At 57.4% G+C, this 20,192-nt stretch overlaps 1 protein-coding gene across 2 annotated transcripts; it reads left to right on the forward strand.

The window, feature by feature from the left end:
* The first annotated feature begins 21 nt into the window (after positions 1-21).
* On the forward strand, positions 22-20,192 carry LMF2 (lipase maturation factor 2). 2 transcript variants are annotated; one of them, XM_048836920.2, is made up of 14 exons: positions 22-171; positions 3,609-3,862; positions 7,603-7,631; positions 8,825-9,021; positions 9,494-9,672; positions 10,451-10,583; positions 12,654-12,788; positions 13,248-13,353; positions 14,456-14,552; positions 15,515-15,697; positions 16,321-16,489; positions 17,313-17,424; positions 18,148-18,256; positions 18,683-20,192. In XM_048836920.2, the coding sequence occupies exons 1-14, from the start codon at positions 75-77 to the stop codon at positions 19,034-19,036; spliced, it is 2,154 nt and encodes a 717-aa protein (XP_048692877.2). In that variant the 5' UTR covers positions 22-74; the 3' UTR covers positions 19,037-20,192. The 2 variants fall into 2 exon arrangements, with proteins under 2 accessions (XP_048692877.2, XP_048692878.2); XM_048836921.2 differs by lacking the exon at positions 22-171 and adding an exon at positions 1,666-1,960.

A 20,192-nucleotide genomic window follows, 5' to 3' on the forward strand; every position in this document is an offset into this window, starting at 1 on the left:
GGCGGCGCGCGGGCCGCGGGGACGTGTCGGGCGCTCGGAGGCCGGGTCCCGCCGCCGCCGCCGCCGCTCGCGCCATGGGGGAGCCGCCGCGCCTGGCCCGGCAGCTGCTCCTGGGCGGCCTGGCCGCCGTCTACGTCGCCGCCTTCGCCTCGCTCTACCTGCAGATACCGGGTGCGGGGCGGGGGCCCGGGGGGCTCTGTCCCCAGGCGTCAGGGCGGGGCTGCCGGGGGCGGTCCCGGGGGGCTGGGGAACGGGTCCCGGGGGGGCCTGCCGCGAGCTCGAGGCCTGGGGCGGAGGGGGGAGCGCAGCTCCCTGGGGGGGGGTACCGCGGGGGGAGGGGGGAGCGAAGTCCGGGGGGGGGCCCTGGGGGGGTACTGCGCGGGGGGGCGGGGGGGGCTGAGGGGGGAGTGCAGCCCCGGGGGGGTACCGCGGGGGGAGGGGCTGAGGGGGGAGCGCAGCCCCTGGGGGGGTACCGCGGGGGGAGGGGGGAGCGAAGTCCCGGGGGGGCCCTGGGGGGGTACCGGGGGGGCTGAGGGGGGAGTGCAGCCCCGGGGGGGTACCTCGGGGGGAGGGGCTGGGGGGCGCAGTCCTGGGGGGGGTACTGCGCGGGGGGGCGTGGGCGGTACCGCAGGGGGAGGGGGGAGCGCAGTCCCGGGGGGGCCCCTGGGGGGGTACTGCGCGGGGGGGTGTGGGGGGTACCGCAGGGGGAGGGGGGAGCGCAGCGCAGTCCCGGGGGGGGCCCTGGGGGGGTATTGCGCGGGGGGGTACCGGGGGGGCTGAGGGGGGAGTGCAGCCGCGGGGGGGGTACCGCGGGGGGAGGGGCTGGGGGGCGCAGTCCTGGGGGGGTACTGTGCGGGGGGGCGGGGGCGGTACCGCAGGGGGAGGGGGGAGCGCAGTCCCGGGGGGGCCCCTGGGGGGGTACTGCGCGGGGGGGTGTGGGGGGTACCGCAGGGGGAGGGGGGAGCGCAGCGCAGTCCCGGGGGGGGCCCTGGGGGGGTGAGGGGGGAGTGCAGCCGTGGGGGGAGGGGCTGAGGGGGGAGCGCAGGACCTGGGGGGGTACCGCAGGGGGAGGGGCTGAGGGAGGAGCACAGCCCGGGGGGGCACAGGCCCGGCCCGGCGGGGTACCTCGGGGGGAAGGGCTCGCTGGTTCGGCGACGCGGTGTCGGTTATGACAGACCGCGAGGGGTCCCAGCCCCCCACACTGGGGGGGCGGGGAGTTCCCTGGGAACGGGCTGTGGTACCTCAGTCATCTCATCGCCTGCGGAGAAACCCATCGAATGGCCTGGGTGGCTCCTGTTGGGCCTTGTGTCAGGCCCTGATGCCGTTGGGGCAAAGGGGAGGAAAGATGCAGGAGTTGGCGGGGCCAGGGCTGGTGCTCTGGGCTGCTCCCTGGAGGTGGGGTTGGGAAGGAGGAAGAGGAGGAGCAGACAGAGGCCGAAGATGAACTAGGAGCGGTAGGACGTAGAATCCTAGACTATCAGGGCTGGAAGGGACCTCAGGAGGTCATCTCGTCCAACCCCCTGCTCAAAGCAGGACCCATCCCCAATTTTTGCCCCAGATCCCTAAATGGCCCCCTCAAGGATTGAGCTCACAACCCTGGGTTTAGCAGGCCAATGCTCAAACAACTGAGCTATCCCCCTCCCCCCCCCCCCCCGCCCCAGGATGTGTTGGTCTCCTGCCTGTAGCGGGGTCAGATGCCACCCTGAGACTCCAAACACCGGGGAGGCGGGTAATGCGGAAACAAGGGGAACAAGTCAGTAGCTCCTTGGGGGAGGATTGGCTCAGTGCAGTGAGGCTCCTGGACCAAGGCATGAGGATGGGCAGTGAAGGCCCTTGTCGGGGAGGGGGAAACCTCTGTTACACTTCATTGACTCCTGCTGTTTTGGGGTGAGGGGGAGCAGAGCAGGTCCCAGCTGAAGGGCCTCATTCAGCAGTGACCCACGATGGCTAAGTGGCCAAGGTATGTAACTTGCCTCCATCTGGTGTTCTGTGGGGACTAAATTCTGCCCCCTGTCCCCCAGTGTAAGCAGGTGTAGCTCCCCTGAAGTCAATAGGAGTTGGTTCCACCTGGACCAGATCTGGTTGGTGTCTGGAAGTGGTGGGTTGAGGTGTGTGAGACCAGGTGGAGGATGAGGGGGTTCTGTCTAGGTGTGCATAGAGTCCCCATTGCCCTACTATGCTAGTACCCCTCAAACACTAGTATTTAATCCTAACTCTGAAGTAGGACAATATTATCTCCTCCCAAGACACAGACTGCATTGCACAGGAAGTCTGGCTGAGCTGAGAATTGACCAGGATCCCCTGAGTTGTAGGCTAGTGCCCTCCCAGTGCCTTCTTTACCTTGTACCCCCCTCCTGATAGCTTTTCCCGTTACCCTTCTCTTCTGTATACATTACCCATGCCCACAGAATGCTACCCTGCTCCCAGTTGCACTACCCTACTCCTTATCACACCATTCATGCTGCTGCGTCTCTCCCTGCGAGCTGTGCCTGCAAATACAGGCTGTGCTTGACCCCAGGTGCGGAGTTCTGTGCCGCTACCTTGGGAAGCAGTTCCTCGAGGCCTTCCAGCTGCTGCCTTCTTCCTGGGGACTAAGAGGAAGTAGCTTCTGCTCTGCCCAGCTGGTCCCTCCCTTTGCCCAGTACTTCCAGCCTCTGTTTAACCACTTTATTTGAGAGCCTTTTCTCTGTTTCCTGCCAATTGCTGGCTGGGAGCCGGGCGAGCGGCCAAGTGCTTAGCCACTCCGAGCAGGGCTTTTAATCTCCCTAGTTTGAGGCTGTGCTGGAGCGTAGCAGGGGGGGTCTTTCTGATGTTGGCATCTCTAAATCTGGAGTGGCCCCTAAAATCCACAGGGAGAGGATAATTCCCCCCCCCACCCCACCCCACCCCCATGAGTCCAGAGCTGCTCTAGAGAGTGAAAGAAGATGGCTGTGGCACAGTTTGGGCCCCTGCCCTTGAAATGGTCACGTCCCGCAAGGGAGCGTACCCTGCAGGCTGGGGAAGGAGAGAGAACCCTTGCTCGGCAAAGACTAAAAGGCTTCAAGTCTGTTTAAGGCCTTGATCACATATGGGTCCAGGCTGTGCTGAGTACAGTGTGCTTGGGCCCTTACAACAGGTGTGAGTGGTCCCGGCTGCTATACCTCTGCATGCTGCTGGGCCCACCAGGATGGAATGTGCATCACTCTGCTCTCCTGCAGCTGCTCCCCCAGTCCCCAGCACCAAGCCTGGTTTGCTTGGTGAGCAGAGTCCTTGTAACCATTCCACGTGGGCAGCCCTGCAGGCTATGGCCATGGATCGTTAGGCAGCTGTTCACCCCAGGAGCTGCAGGTGGATGTTTCCCATGGTATGTTCATTCCCTCTCCCAGGCTCAGTGGCAGCAATGGAGGGTTGAATGTTGCTGGTAGGCTTCTGGACCTAGCTCTGTTCCTCTGATCCTGGAGAAGGTGGTATTCAGTGGAACCTCCTCCCAGGGCAAACTTGCTCACCAGAAAGGCTGGGTGTCCCTTGGGAAGGGAGGACCGCATGTTTCTAGCGGATGGATAGTTACCTGGGGGGAGAGGTTGCTGGGGGTTACAACTTTCTTTCTTGTCTCCTCCCCCCCCCCCCAGGGCTCTATGGGAAAGATGGCATCCTGCCAGCCCGCAAGATGCTACGTGTCTCCGGGAAGGGCTTCTGGGAGCAGCTGCGGGACTCCCCAACGCTGCTGTGGTTTGGCCCACACCTGGGGCTGGACACGGAACAGGGCATGGAGCTGCTGTGTCTGCTGGGAATATTGACCTCCTTCGGCGCCCTGGTGCTTGAGCCCCTGCGGGACAGCCTCGTCTTCCTGCTGCTCTGGGTGTTCTACCTCTCGCTCTACCAGGTATGTGGGCACTGGGGGGTGGATGGAGCAGTACATGGTTGGGGGTAGAGGCAATCCCTTGGAGTGTGGGGGCAGGGGAAGACTTCTCATCTGTGACAGGTACATGGTGGGAGTGCCCTCCTTGCTGCTCTGCACCCACCTGTAGCTTGGGTCCTAATAGAGCAGTGGGTTAGCAGAATCCGTGCTTGGGGCAGGGTTTGTTCACCTGATCCTCTTCCCTGCTGTTCTTCTTTAGCTTCTCACTCTTTAAAGCAGCCCAGCTCTCCTCCTGTCAGTCCTCTTCCCTCACCTCTGCCCAGGGCGATGGGGTGGGTGATTTTTCTCTCCATAGCAGGTGTTGGTCTTGCCATCTCAGGTTGAATTCAAGTCTCCATCCCTGCCCCTGTTCCTGGTGGTTCCATAATGTCCCCCCAGTTCCTTCTGGGGTTAAAATTCTCCATATTTGGTCTGTGACTACTGATTGGGCTTTGGAGTAGCCTCTTGGGAAGTGGGTATGTCACATTCTCACCTGCTCTTAGCAGGAATTTTACTCACTTAATGACTTGGGCTAGAAACATCACACTATACTTTTCTTCAAAAAAACAAAAACCCCAAATCTTTTAGCTCTCCAAAGCAAGCCAGGTTTGCAAAGAATCACTTCGCTAAGTGCACCACCACTGAGGACAGGATATTGCACACAAGCATAGTGGTGCCTAATAGTTTTAGCACACTTAAGGGATCTTAATCTGCTGGTGGTGCTTGCAGGCTGCCTGGGTCCCATAGCTCCCTATTGAGGAACTTGTGGTGAGAGTCAGGTATCCTGGCAGTTTGTAAGCATGGTTTCTCTTCCTTCTCACACCAGAAGAATTAAATGCAAAAGGCGGCACTTGCTGTATTGTATACCCTGAATTCCCTTGCGTAGGCAGCGTAGTTGAGTTAACCCTGTCATTGCTACCTTAGCTTTCAGAATATCCTGGCTATTGAGTGTTTGATGTTTTGGCCTTAACACTGCATTAATACTAGTGCGTTGCATTTAATTGCTGGCTCTGATCTCTCTGATCAGAACAGAGCTTCTCCCAGTTGCTGAGACGGGAGTCGTTTCCTGGCAGATCTCAATCAGAAGTGATTCCTGCAGGGATCGGTGAAGGAGAGTGGAGCTAGTTGGGTCAGTTTGGGACACTAAGGAGACCAGCCATCTGGGATCGCTGCATCCTAGGTGCTCTCCCCAAATCCGTACACCTGTCTGGTATCCCTGTGTGCACCAAGCAGTGAGTGCTGACAGCCTGCTCCAGCACTAACACTGTGCTGATGTTATACTCACCCCCACATAGGGCTCTGGCCCCGTGCCAGCCAGCCAGGTCCCCATTGAGAGCCTGCTGGGTGGTTCTGCCTCTCCAAAGAGCTCCACTCCAGTTCGGCTCAGTCTGACCAAAGTACTCTAATGCCAGCAGCCACCTCTGCCAAACCACCCACAGCTTGTAGCAGCCCTGTCAGTTGTTGCGGTGGTAGGTGTGGAAAGGGGACAGGGTGGGGAGCTTTTACTGTGGCCATGAGTGCTGTCCCCAGCTGTGCAGAGGGAGTGAAGTATCCTGGCTGCAGCTTTGTGTAGCCAGGAAAAGCAAAGGTAACTGGACTGTCCTCTTAGCTGGGACGGTAGCTGCCTCTGAAACAGGGCCATGGGGAGGTGCTCTCTACCTTCCAAACTGATGGAGTTTGGTCTGCTAGGTGCAGTATCTCAGAGGCCCTCTCTGTCCCCAGGGCAGTGACCTCTGGGCCGAGGTGTTAGGGAGCTTATTCCTTCACCCACTTACTTCCCTGGTCCTTCTCGCATGAACAGAGAGCAACAATACCCGAAGTCCAAAGGTACAAACACTTTGATGTTTATTGGAGTGAACTTCCAGCAAGCATGATTCCAGTTTCCTTCCTTAGTGTCCCCCTTCCCAGCTTGGACACCACAGAGCCTTACATCTGTGTCCCTGTTCCCATTCCTGCCCTTAGCAAAACATGATTCCAATTTCCCCACCCCATTCCCTGTTCTCATTTCCCCCACACACACCCACTTCCTGATTGACTGCAGACTATATAGTAAAACTTGAGTTCTGCTTAGCCATACCTTAACCAATCATTTTCCTGAAATTTAACTAACCAATCCTAAAATATTGTAACATGATTATGTAATCAATTATATCCCACCACCTTAATTAGTTTACACCCAGCAAAATTAATTATACAGCAGACAGGAACAATCACAGAACCAGGCAGAGATTATACAGACAGACAATAGCAAAGTGGGAACTATAATGACAAAACAATACAGAAGTGAGGATTTCACATCCCAGCTATGGATAAGTGAGTTCATGCCAGACAGGATGCTATCAAACTAAGTTTCCTTTTACATCTTCTAGGCACTTCCCTTTCTCTGGAGGCGATAGGCATTATCAGGACAGGATTGTATTCCTAACAGCCCAATAGCATGTTATTTCAATGTGACTAGTTTGGAATGTGAGGAGGTGACCGGTCGCTTCCCAGCTTAGGGCTGCCTCTGTTGCTTAGCCAAAGGCCTGAGCCTAAGCACAGGGCCTCAGACTGTCACAGTAAGGGAAGGCCCTTACACTGGCAGACAGTGGTTTTGATTCTCTGTTTTATACCTCTAGAACTATCTAAGTGATAAGAATACACCTAAATTCTTAGCGTATAGCCCTTTACAGACAGGCCTGAATATCTATATCCTAACAAGAGGCTTGGGAGGACCATCCCCTGCCTCTGCCAGGAGTCTTGCCTCCCTTTCACGCAGGCCCGCTAGCACCTTCCTGGCTTTAGGGATGTTCCACTTGTTGCCTCTTCCCTTTTAAGGTGACACTGGAGAGAAACATCATTCCTCTTATTGGAGTCTCTAGGGCGCCTCCCCTCTGGAGCAGCACTGACTCAGAATCTGGCAGTAATCCAATCCCCTGCGTTTCTAGTATAGTGTTGGCATGTCCACAGCTGTGGGCGAGTCAGGAGCTGGCCTCTGGAGTCAGCCTGTTACACTGTCAGTATTGATCGTCCTGCCCTGATCTCTGAGCGTGCTTAAAGCGTTAGTGGGAGTGAGACGCTGATAGCACCAGGGCTAGAGGCAGCCATAGTGCAGGCTGGTATGAAGCAAGATTCAGCTGCAAATGCCCATCAGTCCTGACTCTCAGCCCCCCGCTAGCCCAGCCCTGGGCTCCCCCAGTTCTGCTGCTACCCCTCAATCCCAACCCACAGTCCCTTGTCCTTTGAGTCTTCCTTGGATAATCATCTGGGTGCCAGGCTCGACCCAGACAGCCCATCCCACTGGAACAAGCGAGGCCTGAAGCAGACTCTCCGGAGAGGAGGCTGGTGCAGTAGCTCCCAGCATCATCCAGCCTTGTTGGAGCACGTGACGTAGATGTGTCCCAGCTCCCCGCCCCCTCTGTCTTTGCACCCCTCCCCTCACCCAGGCATTTTGCTGGGGCCTTACCGTGGCCCCACAGCTCTTGGCTGTGTGACAGTGCCTGGTCTCAATTCCCAGGGGTTGGATCGGGGCCTGTTGCCACAAGGGAGCTGGCATTGCTACCTGAAATGTGCCCAGGAGAAGGCGTTGTCTTCCCATGATTCTTTGCACTCTTCTCCGCTCTAGTTTGGGTGGGATAGAGAAGACCGGAATGGAGCGATCCTGTGATCAGAACCTATTTGTACCTGTCATTCCGTAGTGCACCCTGGGTCACCTGTTGATACCCTTGTGCTCCCTCTCCCCACAGGTGGGGCAGGTGTTCCTGTACTTCCAGTGGTAAGTGACTCCGTCTCCCCAGATTTACACGTGGCCACTCCTGTTGGGTCGTTCAGCCCTTTCCAAGCACAGCTTTGGTTCCCCGGCAGGATGGGCCCCCGATGGGTGGGCCGTGGAAGCCCCAGCTGTAATATGCAGGTGTTCACATGACCTCTTGTGTGGCTGCACTGTAGCTCTGTAGGGGTTCAGAGTGGCAAGTCTTGTGCTGTGCTGAATCAGTTCAGAGAAGCAACACTGAAGTACAGATCCCTGCACCGTGCTGCCTGGACACTGCTGTCCTAACTCAGTGTAGTCAGGCAGGCCTCTTGTGCTGAGCATTCCTGGGAACTATCCAACTTATAAATCATGCTTGGTCTGGTGTGCCAGGAACTGGTTCTGACTGTTACCGCCTGCCACGTGCTCCTGGGGTGGGGGGAGGTGGCCGTTCTCTTTCAAGATGGCTGCTGTATGTCTAGGTTTGTGGGACTCCTGTTTCACTATGAATGCTCGCTGGGGCCATTTAAGCAGGCATTGTGGGGAGTGGGCCACAGTTTGTCCTATTTTCAAAAACCGCTCCAGTAACATGCTAAAGGCAGGAGAAAGACACTGATTCTGCAGTGGTACCTGAGACCATCAGCTGGGGAAGCTCGCCTCCCCTCTGGGGAAGAGGGATCACCAGCTAAGCCTGGAGAGTCTACCCTAGCGATGGCCACTGCTACATCCTCCAGAAGGGCCCAAGCTCCGGGTTGCCTAGGGTGTTGTGTACAGGTGGTGGGCAAATGGGGTTGGTGCCTCATCGCGGTGACAGTTAGTCACTGGTGACCCCGTGGCTGTACGTAGGCAGAGGTTGCAGCTCAGCTGTATCGTGCCCTGCATTGCAGCCTCTGGGGGCTTGGTCGCAGTACAGCCCTGCTAGTGCCTTGCTGACCCCTGGACATGGGCACTCTGTAGGAGCAGTCTGGGTGGTCAGCGCTCTTGTGCAGCCATGCATGCTATCCGCGTGCAGGTGGCTAGAAACGATTTGCAGCCAGGTGAAGCAGCCTGACCGTGACCTTTCAGACCTGGCCTCTTGGAGGCTGCCAGACAAAGAGGCATGTGGAGGGGGCTTCTATGAGGCACCCGCGGGGCCAGGACAGTTGAGGGGAGGTTGGCCCCAGCAAACAGGGAGCCTCTGGCCCCTCTGTCTGATGCCTTGTGTGGTGTGCTCCCTGCAGGGACAGCCTCCTGCTGGAGACAGGCTTCCTGGCCGTGCTGGTGGCCCCCCTGCACCTACTGAAGTGGCGCTCCACAGCCTGGCGGCCACATGACAACATCACCTTCTGGCTGATGCGCTGGCTGCTCTTTCGCCTCATGTTCGCCTCGGGGGTGGTGAAGCTGACCAGCCGCTGCCCCACGTGGTGGGGGCTCACAGGTGAGGGGCTTGGCATGGCCACAGTGCGGGGGCGGCATCGCTGTGGCTGCTCTCTCAACCCATGCAAGCACTCCTCCCTAGCACCCCTGGGGGTGAGTTAGTGTCACTGACCCTTTCCTACAGGTTGGGTGGGCCATAGAGCCTGGATGAGAGAGAGGTTCCTGGCTCCCAGCCCTGTGCTCAGCCCACTAGGCCATGCTCCCATTTCCAGACACTGGCAGGGTTTCCTGCACCAGGTCTCATGGCAAATGCACTGCTGTGCAGCCCAAGTGACTTGTTCAGGGCAGCACTTAATATTGTGTGCAGCTTGCTCCAGCATCTCTGCATATCCCTGCATGGCCTCTGTCCCCATATGGTCCTGGCTCTCCCGCTCTCTGAGGCACATCCAGTTATTACCCTGCACTGGCTCCTCCTTCCTTGCTTGTGTCTAATGCATCCCTTCATGGCCCTGACCCTGCTCTCTCCCACGCAGCCCTGACCTATCACTACGAGACCCAGTGCATCCCTACGCCGGCCGCCTGGTTTGCCCACCAGCTCCCTGTGTGGTTCCAGAAGTTCAGCGTAGTGGCCACGTACGTCATCGAGATCGCTGTGCCCCTGCTGTTCTTCTCCCCCATCCGCCGCCTCCGCCTCTTCGCCTTCTACTGCCAGGTACGTCCACAGCCAGCGAGGGCTGGAAGACTTCGGATGCGCCCCTGAGGATAGGAGCAGGAAAGAGAGTTCGGGGGCCTTGTGCTTGTCCCACGTGTTGTCCAGTGGGAGCCATTAGTTCAGATCTCGCTTTCGGGTATAAGACTTAGGGGACAGGAGACCAAGGGGGATACAATGGAAATGAGCATCCCAGCAGTCTGTTCCCATTATGCATTGCAGGCTCACCATGGTCAAATGCCAGTGACCTTGGACCCTTCAAGTTCTGGGCCCAGAAGGGGGTGTTCCTGCCTTGCTCACTGGAGGCAAAGGGCAGCAGAGCCTCAGACTGAAGGGTGCAGCTTACAAGCAAGATGGGTTTCCCCCTGCCTTGCAAGGCCAGACAGGGAGGGTCCCCCTCACCTCTCCCCTGCATACCTTCCTCTCGTGCCACGATCCTGGCCCTTTGGCTGCTGGTGCCAGCCAGAAGAATGGTCATGCTGCTGTGTGGATCTCTGTTAACCCTCTGGAGTTGACAAGCTGCCTCCTAGGCTGAGCGGCAGGCAGTGCCAGTGTGGGGCAGCTCCCCTACAGGGAGCAGGACCCCTCCGTGGGGGAATGTTGAGAGTGGAGGCCTCTTGGGCAGGGAGCCTGGGAGGGGGTGCATGGGAAGGGATGTTGGGTGTTTCTCTTCGCACTTTGTCCCCGGGCTCAGGAAGGGAGGTGCTGGGGATGACAGGCCTGCACTTCATGCCGTGATGGGACCCAAGCCATGGCTCTGAGTTCCTGCCCTCCTCCGCAGGTCCTGCTCCAGCTGCTGATCATCATCACAGGCAACTACAACTTCTTCAACCTGCTCACCATTGTCCTGTGCTTCTCGCTGCTGGATGACGAACACCTGGGGCTGGGGCGCAGCAAAAGGAGACCCACCAGCGGTGAGTCTGTGTGGGTTAGGGCTCTGCTGTGGTCTGAGCTCACCTGGGCTCAAGCTGTTCCACAGGGTGAGGTGGGTCCTGCTCTGGGGGTGGGCAGGTCCTGGGGCTGATCCAGAAGTGGCAGAGGGGGAGCCCTTGGCAGAATTCTCGGTGATCAGTCCCATGTGCTGTGCAAGGAGCTTGCTCTGAGCCCTGTAGCAAGGGGGCAGCGCCCTGGTGCAGACAGGAGATCCTGCAGCAGACTCAGCTGGGCTATTTTAAACTGTCCCATAATTAACTTTTAGGGGGCTGTAGGTCTAATAAACACAGCTGCACTGAAACAATCAGGGGTGCTGTGGGGTAGGCAGGAATTGTGGGAGAAGCACATTGGCTGCATGCATCTGCTAAAAGAATGGTGAGAGAGAAGGTGGGTGAGATGATGTCTGTCAACAGCAGAAGCTGGTTCAATACAAGATAAGCTTTTGAGCCTCCCCAGCTGTTCAGGTCTCAAAAGGTACTCAGGCCTGGTCCACAGCGGGAACTTGAATTGGCAAAGCTACATCTCTCAGGAGTGTAGAAAAATCCTACTTTGAGAAACATGGCAATGCTGACCTAACCCTCAGGATAGACAGTGCTTGGTCAACTGAAAAATTCTTCCATTCAGCTAGCTACCGTCTCTCCAGGAGGTGGGTTACCTACGCTGGCAGGAGAAGCCCTCCTGTTGGCGTAGGTGGTGTCTACACTAAATCTACTCCAGCAGCTCAGCTGCAGCAGCGTTTTAGGTGTAGACATACCCGAAGTGTAGCCATGCGCAGTGTCTCAGCTAAACGTTAGCATAAGGAATTAACACGCATTGTAAGAAACCAAGGTGCAGCGGGCCGTTAACACCCTTCAGTCATAAGAGAAAAGATTTGTTAGGTCACAGATTGTTGTAATGAGACTTAAAATTAGTGTGTCTGTTTAGTTCATGATTTTTAGTGTTCAGCAGAGTTCTCCCAGGCTCATCTTTGGAAGGTGCTGTACAGGCTTCCTTTGAGGACAAGGACTGAGAGCTCGGGTGTGGAGTGATCACTTTGTGAGAAATGTTCACTTCTGGTGATAAGATGGTTTTGTCTTATCATTTTTCTGCATGAGCTCATCCAAGAACGTCGTGATAGCTGTTGTGAAGTTTGATGCACTGGATGAGGTACACCATGTGTTGCAATAGGCCTGCATAGGGTCTTGATCATTGTAGCAGTGGAGATATGACTGCAGGTTTTGCAGCTGTTCTGGCAGGGTCTGGTGCCGCTTTGAATTGGCGTGCCCTCAATTATGGGGAACTTGCTTCTGATGATGATGGGTGCATGCTTGAAGGCTAGAAGAGAGGGGTTGGAAAAGGTTTCTTTTAGGATGGGGTCCCAATCGAGTCAGGGTAGTAATTATTAGATGCCAGTACAAGTTCCAGTGTGGGGTGGTAGGTGACAACTAGAGGTGTGTGGTCAGTGGGTGTTTTTCTCGATTGAAGCAAGTTCTCTCAGGTTATTAGTGTCGCTTGTTCCATGATGCAGTATACTTCTCTGGTGGATAGGCCTTGCTTGGTGAAGGCGGTTTTAAGTGTGTTAAGTTGTGCATCCCAGACTTGCTCCTCGGAGCATGTTCTGTGGTACCTGGGTGCCTGGCTGTAAGTAACGGATTCCTTGCTATATCTGGGGTAGCTGCTGGATCTGGAGAGGTGGCTGTTGAAGGATGTGGAGCATAGCTCAGTGGTTTGAGCATTGTCCTGCTAAACCCAGGGTTGTGAGTTCAATCCTTGAGGGGGCCATTTAGGGATCTAGGGCAAAAATTGGGGATTGGTCCTGCTTTAAGCAGGGGGTTGGACGAGATGACCTCTTGAGGACCCTTCCAACCCTGATATTCTAGGATTCTATGATTAACAGTGCCTCTCAAACTGCCATTGTTGGGTTTCAGAGTTAATAGTTGAGCAGGCCCCCATGGCACAATTATGCTTCCCTTGGAGCTGTTTCAGGCTCTGATCAGATTCTGGCAGACAGCATTGTGCATCAGTTCCACTCAGTCCCTGTAACATCACTTGTTTCCTCCCCTACCCTGCAGCCTGGCCTCCAAGCCTGCTGTCTGTCCTCTCCACGCTGCTGGAGCTGACTGTCTATGGGTTACTCATCTACTGGAGCATCCAGGACTTCGGCCTGCATTTCAACTGGGAAAAGCAGCTCATTGAATCCAAAACAGGTGTGGTGCTTCCTCCCCTCACTGCAGGGTGGGACAGCATGCACAGCCCACAGCTGGGTGCTGATGTGCCCTTTGGCTGGTATCCCATCTCTTCTGTGATCCGCTCTGGGCCTTGCAGCTCAGCCAGGAGAGTGACACTAGTAGGACGCAACCTTGAGCAGCTCCTGACCCAGCTACCATCCAGGCAACATCCTGGCAAGGCCTCCCTCAGGTCAGGTGCAACTTGGCTCCCCGACCCTTTTACTCCGCCCAATGGTGAAGTTGGTCCATGTCCTGGTGAGCCTGTTGACTTTGGCTGAGTGACTCAAAACGAGCCACCTTGTTGCTAACAGTGACACCCCTCGGTGCCTCTGTGTCATATGACCTGCACTCCTTCCTGGAGGAAAGGGGTGATTTGTGCGTCCCCCCTTCCCTGCCCAGGCACTATCTGACTCCTGTGGTTTTACCCCTCCTCTCTAGCTTTCACTTATCATGACTTCATCCAGTGGTTGAAGACAGTGACTCTCCCTTTAGTGGGGTTGGGCCTCCTCTCCCTGGCCTGGGAGATTCTCTCTGCCATGTACAGGTGAGTCACTGTTCCAGGGGCAGGCTCTGCTGCTTGCTGTGCCTCTGAACTGGAGGGGTTTTGTGGCAAGCATCAGTTCTCTGCTGTATCATCCCCTCCTAAAGCTGAGGGGAACTGCCCCGGAGGTGCAGCCATGGGGTCTGGAGTGGTAGAACAATGCAGCCAATCCATGCACAGATCTGATTACTCCTGACTTGGAGCTAGAGTACAGCAGGTCTGAGGGAATTGGCACCCCTCAGATCAGTGGGGCAGGCTGTCTGCCTGGGGGATCCCAGGATCCCCACAGCTCCTGGTTGTTGGCATGGTCTGCAGGAACACTGCATTCAGATAGAGTTTCATGCTGTAGCCACTGGCTGCCCTGGGAGAGTCTTGTCAGATTGGCTCATGGGCTGATGAGGCACTGCTATGCTTAACCCTTCACCCACAGCCTCAGGGGCCCCACAGGGTCAGACTTCCCTGCAGAGTTGGCTGGAGTTGTCTACACTCTCCTTACCCCTCTCCAGTTATCCTGGCTCGAGTGAGAGCAGCCACACTGCTTGAAGCACTCGCTGCTGTCTACACTGGCGTGGCGTAGCACATGAGTGCAGCTCTTTGGGGCACTTCCCAGGGTTCCTAGTGCTGCAGTTAGCTCTGAGGGTATTGTGGGGGAGCCTGTCTGCCCCTCTTGGGCACATGGGGGTCAGGGGAGAGGCACTGGTGGGCTACCTGCACTCAAGGAGAGCAGCCTGCAGTACACTGCAGAACAGCTGTGCTGGCAGCTGATGAGTTGCACTAACTGGAATTTTAGCCTGTACCCCCTGCTGGGCCAGCAACTCGTATGAAAAGCCTCGCTTCTGTGGGTTAAGGGGTTGGGGATGGGATTGAAGTTAAACTCCAGTTGTCTTTGCTGCAAAGTCTCTAGTCCGGAGCACAGCTAAGGACTGCGGCTGGCAAACCCTTCGTACAGCGGTGTCGTCTGGCGGCCTGGGCCTCTTGAAGTGGGGCAAAGTCTGCAGCCCCTCCCCCAGCTCTGCTGTTCAGTGGGTGCTTCACTTCCAGTCGTGGGCTAATGGGGGACTTTGGCCCTGTCTGCTGACCTGTCCTTCTCATGCCTCCCACACAGGTGTGCCTGCATCCGGGGCTTTCCCTGGAAGCTCTGGGCTACTCTCCAGTGGGCTGTCTTCGCTGCTGCAGCAGCAGGGATGTTTGCCGTCAGCCTGGTGAGTGGGTGGGATGGTGTGGGGCAGCGGCCTATCATGTCTTGTGTGATCAGGGGATTGGCGGTTGGCTAATCACTCCCCTTCCATACCTAGTACAGGCCAGGCAGGGTCACTGCATGGGGTGGTGCCTGGTTCCTGCAGCCACCCTCTAGGGAGCCCAGGCTGGTAGAGGGCGGGCAGGGTTCAGGGTGCTGTGGGCACTTCAGGAAAAGAGAAGGCAGGTGGAGACTGAGCACCATCCATTACAATTCAGGGTGAGGCTCTGCCTCAAGGCATTGGGGCCTTCTGGGTCAGAAGACATACAGGATGCGGGAGGGACAGGAGCATGGTTAAAGCCCCGGGTGATCGGATCACGCTACCTAGCTCTTGCAGCTCTAGCTTCGTTGCAGTCTCGGGCTCGGACTACTGGACCCAGGCCCATCCCCTGAGGCGTAGTAGAGGGCAGTGCCATCTGCTAGGGGGAGCACGTTGGCGATGCAGCCAGGCAGAACAACCTGCGCTGGGGAGCAAAGCTGTGAACGCTGCCAAGGCTGCGTCCTGGCAGCTCTCCCCGCTGGTGAGGCTTGTCTCTAAGGCAGCCTCAAATTTTGGAAGGGCCACTGGTGCTGGAGGGTTGGCTGGGTCTGGGGAAATGCTGTGTGGCATAGTATGTGACCAGCCCACAGAATCCCCACCATGGGTAACAGGGAGTTAGATACTCTGGCTGGGTAACTGCAGGGGTGATTTAGTCATGCCCTGAGGTCAAGGTAAAGCTCCATCTTCTGGGCATTGGCTGGCACTATCCTCAGGGCTTGGGTGGACAGCATTGGATATTGACTGCTGCAGACACCAGCCAGGGTTGCTTCCTGGCGTGAGTTGGGCAGGGCCAGCAGATGAACTGGCCCACTCTGCTGCATCGCCCCTCCCCGGTGCCTATTGCACAGGGTGATTAAGCCGGCCTGTTCTCTGCTGCTGCCTCCCAGGTGCCCTTCACCTACCTAGAGTACGAGTCGAATGGGAAGCTGTGGCCCAGCATCCACCGGATGTTCAGTGCTGTTGACCGCTACCAGCTGGTGAACTCATACGGGCTCTTCCGCAGGATGACGGGGGTCGGGGGCCGGCCAGAGGTGGTGGTGGAAGGAAGCTATGACAAGGAGAACTGGACGGTAACTCGCTGCTATGCCCTGCCAGTGATCTCATGCCGCTGCTGTAGCTTTTCCCTAAGGGGGGGGAGGGGGCGGGATACGTCTGGGGTGAGTGGGGAGGGGGAGTCTAGGTTAACCACGAGACCCAGACTCTGTTGGACATCAGCAGTGAAATCAACACTAGTTAGCCCCATTGACCCCTTGCGGCTCCAGGTGGCTGTGTTTCCCTGAAGAGGAGGTGACCATCCCTGGGGCTTGAACAGGAGTGACGTGCTCTGGAGGTGCTGCTTGTGCCATGTGGCCATCAATGAGCCCCGCCCCCCTTCCCCCCAGCAAGAGCTGGCTGTCAGCCCCATTTGCAGTTTGGCCTTCTGGTCTAAGGCCCCATGCATCTAGATGTGGCATCCTTCAGTTCCTGCCCTGAACTGTTGTGTTGGTGCTGTGTGCTGTTAAACAGCTGCTGTGTTCCACCCCATAAGTAGCTGCATTTAGGAATGGGGCAGTGATGCTGTAAAGTGCTTTGGGGCGTTGCCGGTGGCATCCTCATTCCAACCATGTTGGTCCAGAATGTTCGAGCCCCATTGCATGTGGGGTGAGGTAGCAGTTCAGAGGCACCTTTGCCCCATTCTCCTCTGTCCCTGCAGGAGATTGAGTTCATGTACAAGCCAGGGAACATCAGCGCAGGGCCTCCTGTGGTGGCCCCGCACCAGCCCCGCCTCGACTGGCAGATGTGGTTTGCGGCCTTGGGGAATCACGCTCACAGCCCCTGGTTCACCAGCTTCGTCTATCGCCTGCTGCAGGGCAAGAAAGAAGGTGAGGGGGCCATGCATGCCCAGCCATTCTGTGTCCCAGGCTGAGCTCGGGGTGGGCGCTCTCACCCTGTGATCAGCCCCTCACCCTGCCCACCCAGTAAATTCACGTGGTGCCCTGGGCAGTGGGTGTTACTCTGCTTTGTCGACGGAGCTAGTCACTTCAGTGGGCTGTGGCTTGGGGCTGGGGGCACCGGCAGAGCTGCGTGCATGAGAAGTCCAGGGCTGTGATAGCAGGGGGAACTCTGGGTCAGGATTGACATGAACAGAGCTGTCTTCCATACCACTCCCTGCTTGCCTCTTAGCCTCAAATTGGCCAGCGCTCTGAGTCCTTGCTGCTTTCCTGCCCCGCCTCCCCAGTGCCATGCAGTGCAGCCAGAGCATGCCTGTGCTAAGGTGGTCCCAGCCCTAGGCCTGCCCAAACCTGGCAAGCTGCACTCCCTGGGATGGCAGCAGGGGCCTCCCCGTGTGAGCCCAGCAGCTGGGGTGCGGTGGTAAGGCATGCTCTGCTCTTCCTCCTACTGGGGTCCCCACAGTGACAGGGCAGGGAGTTAGCTGCCCCATGCATCATCGTGGGAGTTCACTCCTGCTGGAGCGCTTGGCCTCTGCATTGGCTGCACTGGAGTCGTGGCCATCAAGCTTCTCTCTGCAGCACTGAGAGCTAGAAACCCTAATGTGAGAGCGGAGACTCTGGTGAGATCACCAGGCTCCACAGGCTGGGGCCCGCGGCATGGCCTTGATGCCTGGTGTTAATGCAGCTGGGCAGGAGGAGCAGCCTGGGGTAAAGGTGTGCTGGGGCCTTGCGCTAACTCCTCTGTTCCCGGCAGTGATCCACCTGGTACAGGTTGATGAAACTAAATACCCATTCAGCTCACGGCCGCCTGCCTACGTCCGAGCCCAGCTCTACAAGTACTGGTTCACGGAGAGCCCTAAGGCCGGGTGAGTGACGCCAGCACCTTTCGCCATCAGCCTCCATCTGAGGGGATGAGGAGCTGGCTTGAGCAGCAGGCACAGCCCACTGTCCCCAGGGCTCACCCTGCGCTGCTTATTCCCATGGCCAGCATTCCCTGGTGCTTAACATGTTAATGATCTGAGAAGGGGGTGGCAACAAGGAAGCAAAACTTGCAGAGGATTCTGGTCTTTAGGTTAGTCAGGACCAGAGAGGACTGTGAGGAACTCCAGAGACCGAGCCAAATCAGGGGAATGGGCAAGAGGCGAGCAAATGCAATTCGGTGTTAAATGTGAAGTAATGCATGCTGGAGGGAAACATTTAATCGCTTAACCGGAAAGGCTCTAAATGAACTGTCAGCCCCTGAGATGGAACTGGGTGACAGCTGTCTACGCACTGCAGCTGCAGTCAGAAGCTGTTAGGATGTGAGGAATGGGATGGTGAATAATGGAACTAGAGTTGGGCAAATACTGGCATCTGTCCTGTGTGTGTGGTGGGGAGACTCTTGGCTGCAGAGGGCCTAACTACTCGGAGGCCACTGCCTCCCAGCCTGGCTTCTGCAAGTGGGAATATTCTGGTCCTTATGCAATAACCGTTCAGGGCAGGGCCGGCTGTGCTGTCAGGAAAGCTCTCCAGGAGTGGGAGTTGGGACCGCACCTGCCGCTCAGCATGGCTGATCTGAGCAGCTCCTGCCTCTTCTCCCTTCTCTGCAGGGGCTTCCCCCGCCAATGGTGGCGGCGGCAGCACGTGGAGGAGTTCTACCCCACTGTGTTCCTGGGAGACCCCAATCTGGAGGCCATGCTCAATCAGTACGGGCTGAAGGTAGGATTGGCAGAACACCACATCTAGGCTGTGAGCCATACGAGGCCTGGGCCACTTCCTGGGCACTTCCAGGGGGAGTGTTCTTGGAGCAGGGAGGGCTGCCTGCCATGGGGTTGGATTGCAATGTGTCCCCCTGTGTGCACACACCTTGTATGTCTGCCTTGGAATCACTTCTGAGCAGCAGAGCCCCACACGCCCCCTTGCAGTGGGGACAGATATGTCATGGCCCTGTGTTAAGACCAGGTACTCAGCACTGCATCTCAGCGAAGTGGTGATGGAGGAATTGAGCCCCTAGTGGTGGGTGGCTCCAGAGAGGCTTGTCTGCCCCGAAGCAGGGACCACCCATAGGCTTGGTGGGGCAGCCAGGGCTCCAACAGCCCAGCTCTGTGACTGCATCTGCACTCGTGTCTCTTCCTCTGCATGCAGGACAAGACGCCCCTGAAGCGCCCTACGGATGCCTTCCTGCCCATGACCCTGCAACTCATCCGGGAGCTTAGCTGCCCCTACACAGGCCCTGCCGTGGTGTGGTCTCTCTACCTCACTGCTGCCACCATCTGCATCCTGCGAGTGCTGAGCAGCAGGACACTGGGCAGCGCCCCCATCAGCCGGCACAAAGGCTCCAAGCGGCCTGATGTGGCAGAGGGAGACGGAGACCATGCGGGCAGTGAGAAGAATGGGCAGGTGAAGAAGAAGGAGGCAGAGGAGAAGGTCGAGGGCAGAGCCAGAGGGGCTGGAGATGCCCTTTCAGATAGCCTCCGTAGCACCAAGAAGAAGAAGTAGCCCCGGAGGTGCCAGCCCTAGACCCCCCACCCCTTTCTTCCAGGCAATGACTGATATCACCTCTGCTCTGAACTCCTGTTTCTGGACTTGCCGCTCTCGCCTTGCCTGGCTCCACTCTGATGGCTCCTCCTAGCTCTCCTGTCTCCATAACCATACGGCAAATGGATCTTGTCTGCTCCGGCCACAGGCCTTACCGTGGGGGCCCATTGGTTATCAGCCTCCACCCCTACTGGCTCCATGTTGGCCTGGACTTTTTCCCCCATAGCCCCGAGGATTTGAGCTGTGGAGCTGCCTGCTCCCCGGGAGGCTGCTCTGCCCCAGCTCAGGAAAGGTGTGGAATGTCACTTACATCCCTGTCTGCCCAAGGAGAGGCCATGCCCTGACCTACCCCTCACCCACCCTGCTCTGTGGAGCAACAGTTGTCATCCCCTTCCCTTAGGACTGCAGTCTCTGGACACCTGTGAGGTCAGTCCCTTCCCTCCCCGCTGGGGAGTTTGCTGCCCCTGAGTGCCATGGGCACTCCCGGTTATTGCTGCTCAACAGTGGCCTTATTTTGCCCATGGAGCTGGCCCTTACAGCTGAGAAGAGAACTGGGGTTGGGTACTTGGTAACGGGGATCCCTACAGCAGACCCAGGGCAAGGAGCCACATACTCTTTTCCCCCATGGCCAGTGGCTCTTGGGGGCTGAATTGCCCCAACCTGGCAGATCTCCAGCTCCTAGGGGCACTGTAAAGTGGGCAGGGTGGGAATCCTGGATCTCATCCCAGAGATGCCTTTAGGCAAGGAGCTGTGGCCCAGCTTGGATAAGCTGCAGGCTCCAGCTACGCCCAGCCCTTCCCCTTGTGCTCAGGGACAGCAGTACTATGCTCATACAGGCAGGCAGGAGGCCCAATAGAAACCATGCCATCCTCTCCCCTTCCACTACTGCCTTAATGCTGCCCCCTCCTGTACCAGCCTGCTGTGGGGGGGTGGGGGTTGCTGTGCTTGCCCAGGGTTGCTGGGCAATCCCATGATCGTGTTCAGGGGCATGAGCACCTGTCTCGCTTGCCCTGGCCCCTCCCTGGGCACAGAGCCTGGCTGGCACGTGCTTCCCAGCAGCTGTTAATGGAGCGGAGACATTTCCTGTAACTTTCTAAATAAAGCCTTTGACATTCCA

The sequence above is a fragment of the Caretta caretta genome, chromosome 1, assembly GCF_965140235.1.
Source record: "Caretta caretta isolate rCarCar2 chromosome 1, rCarCar1.hap1, whole genome shotgun sequence".
NCBI lineage: Eukaryota > Metazoa > Chordata > Testudines > Cheloniidae > Caretta > Caretta caretta.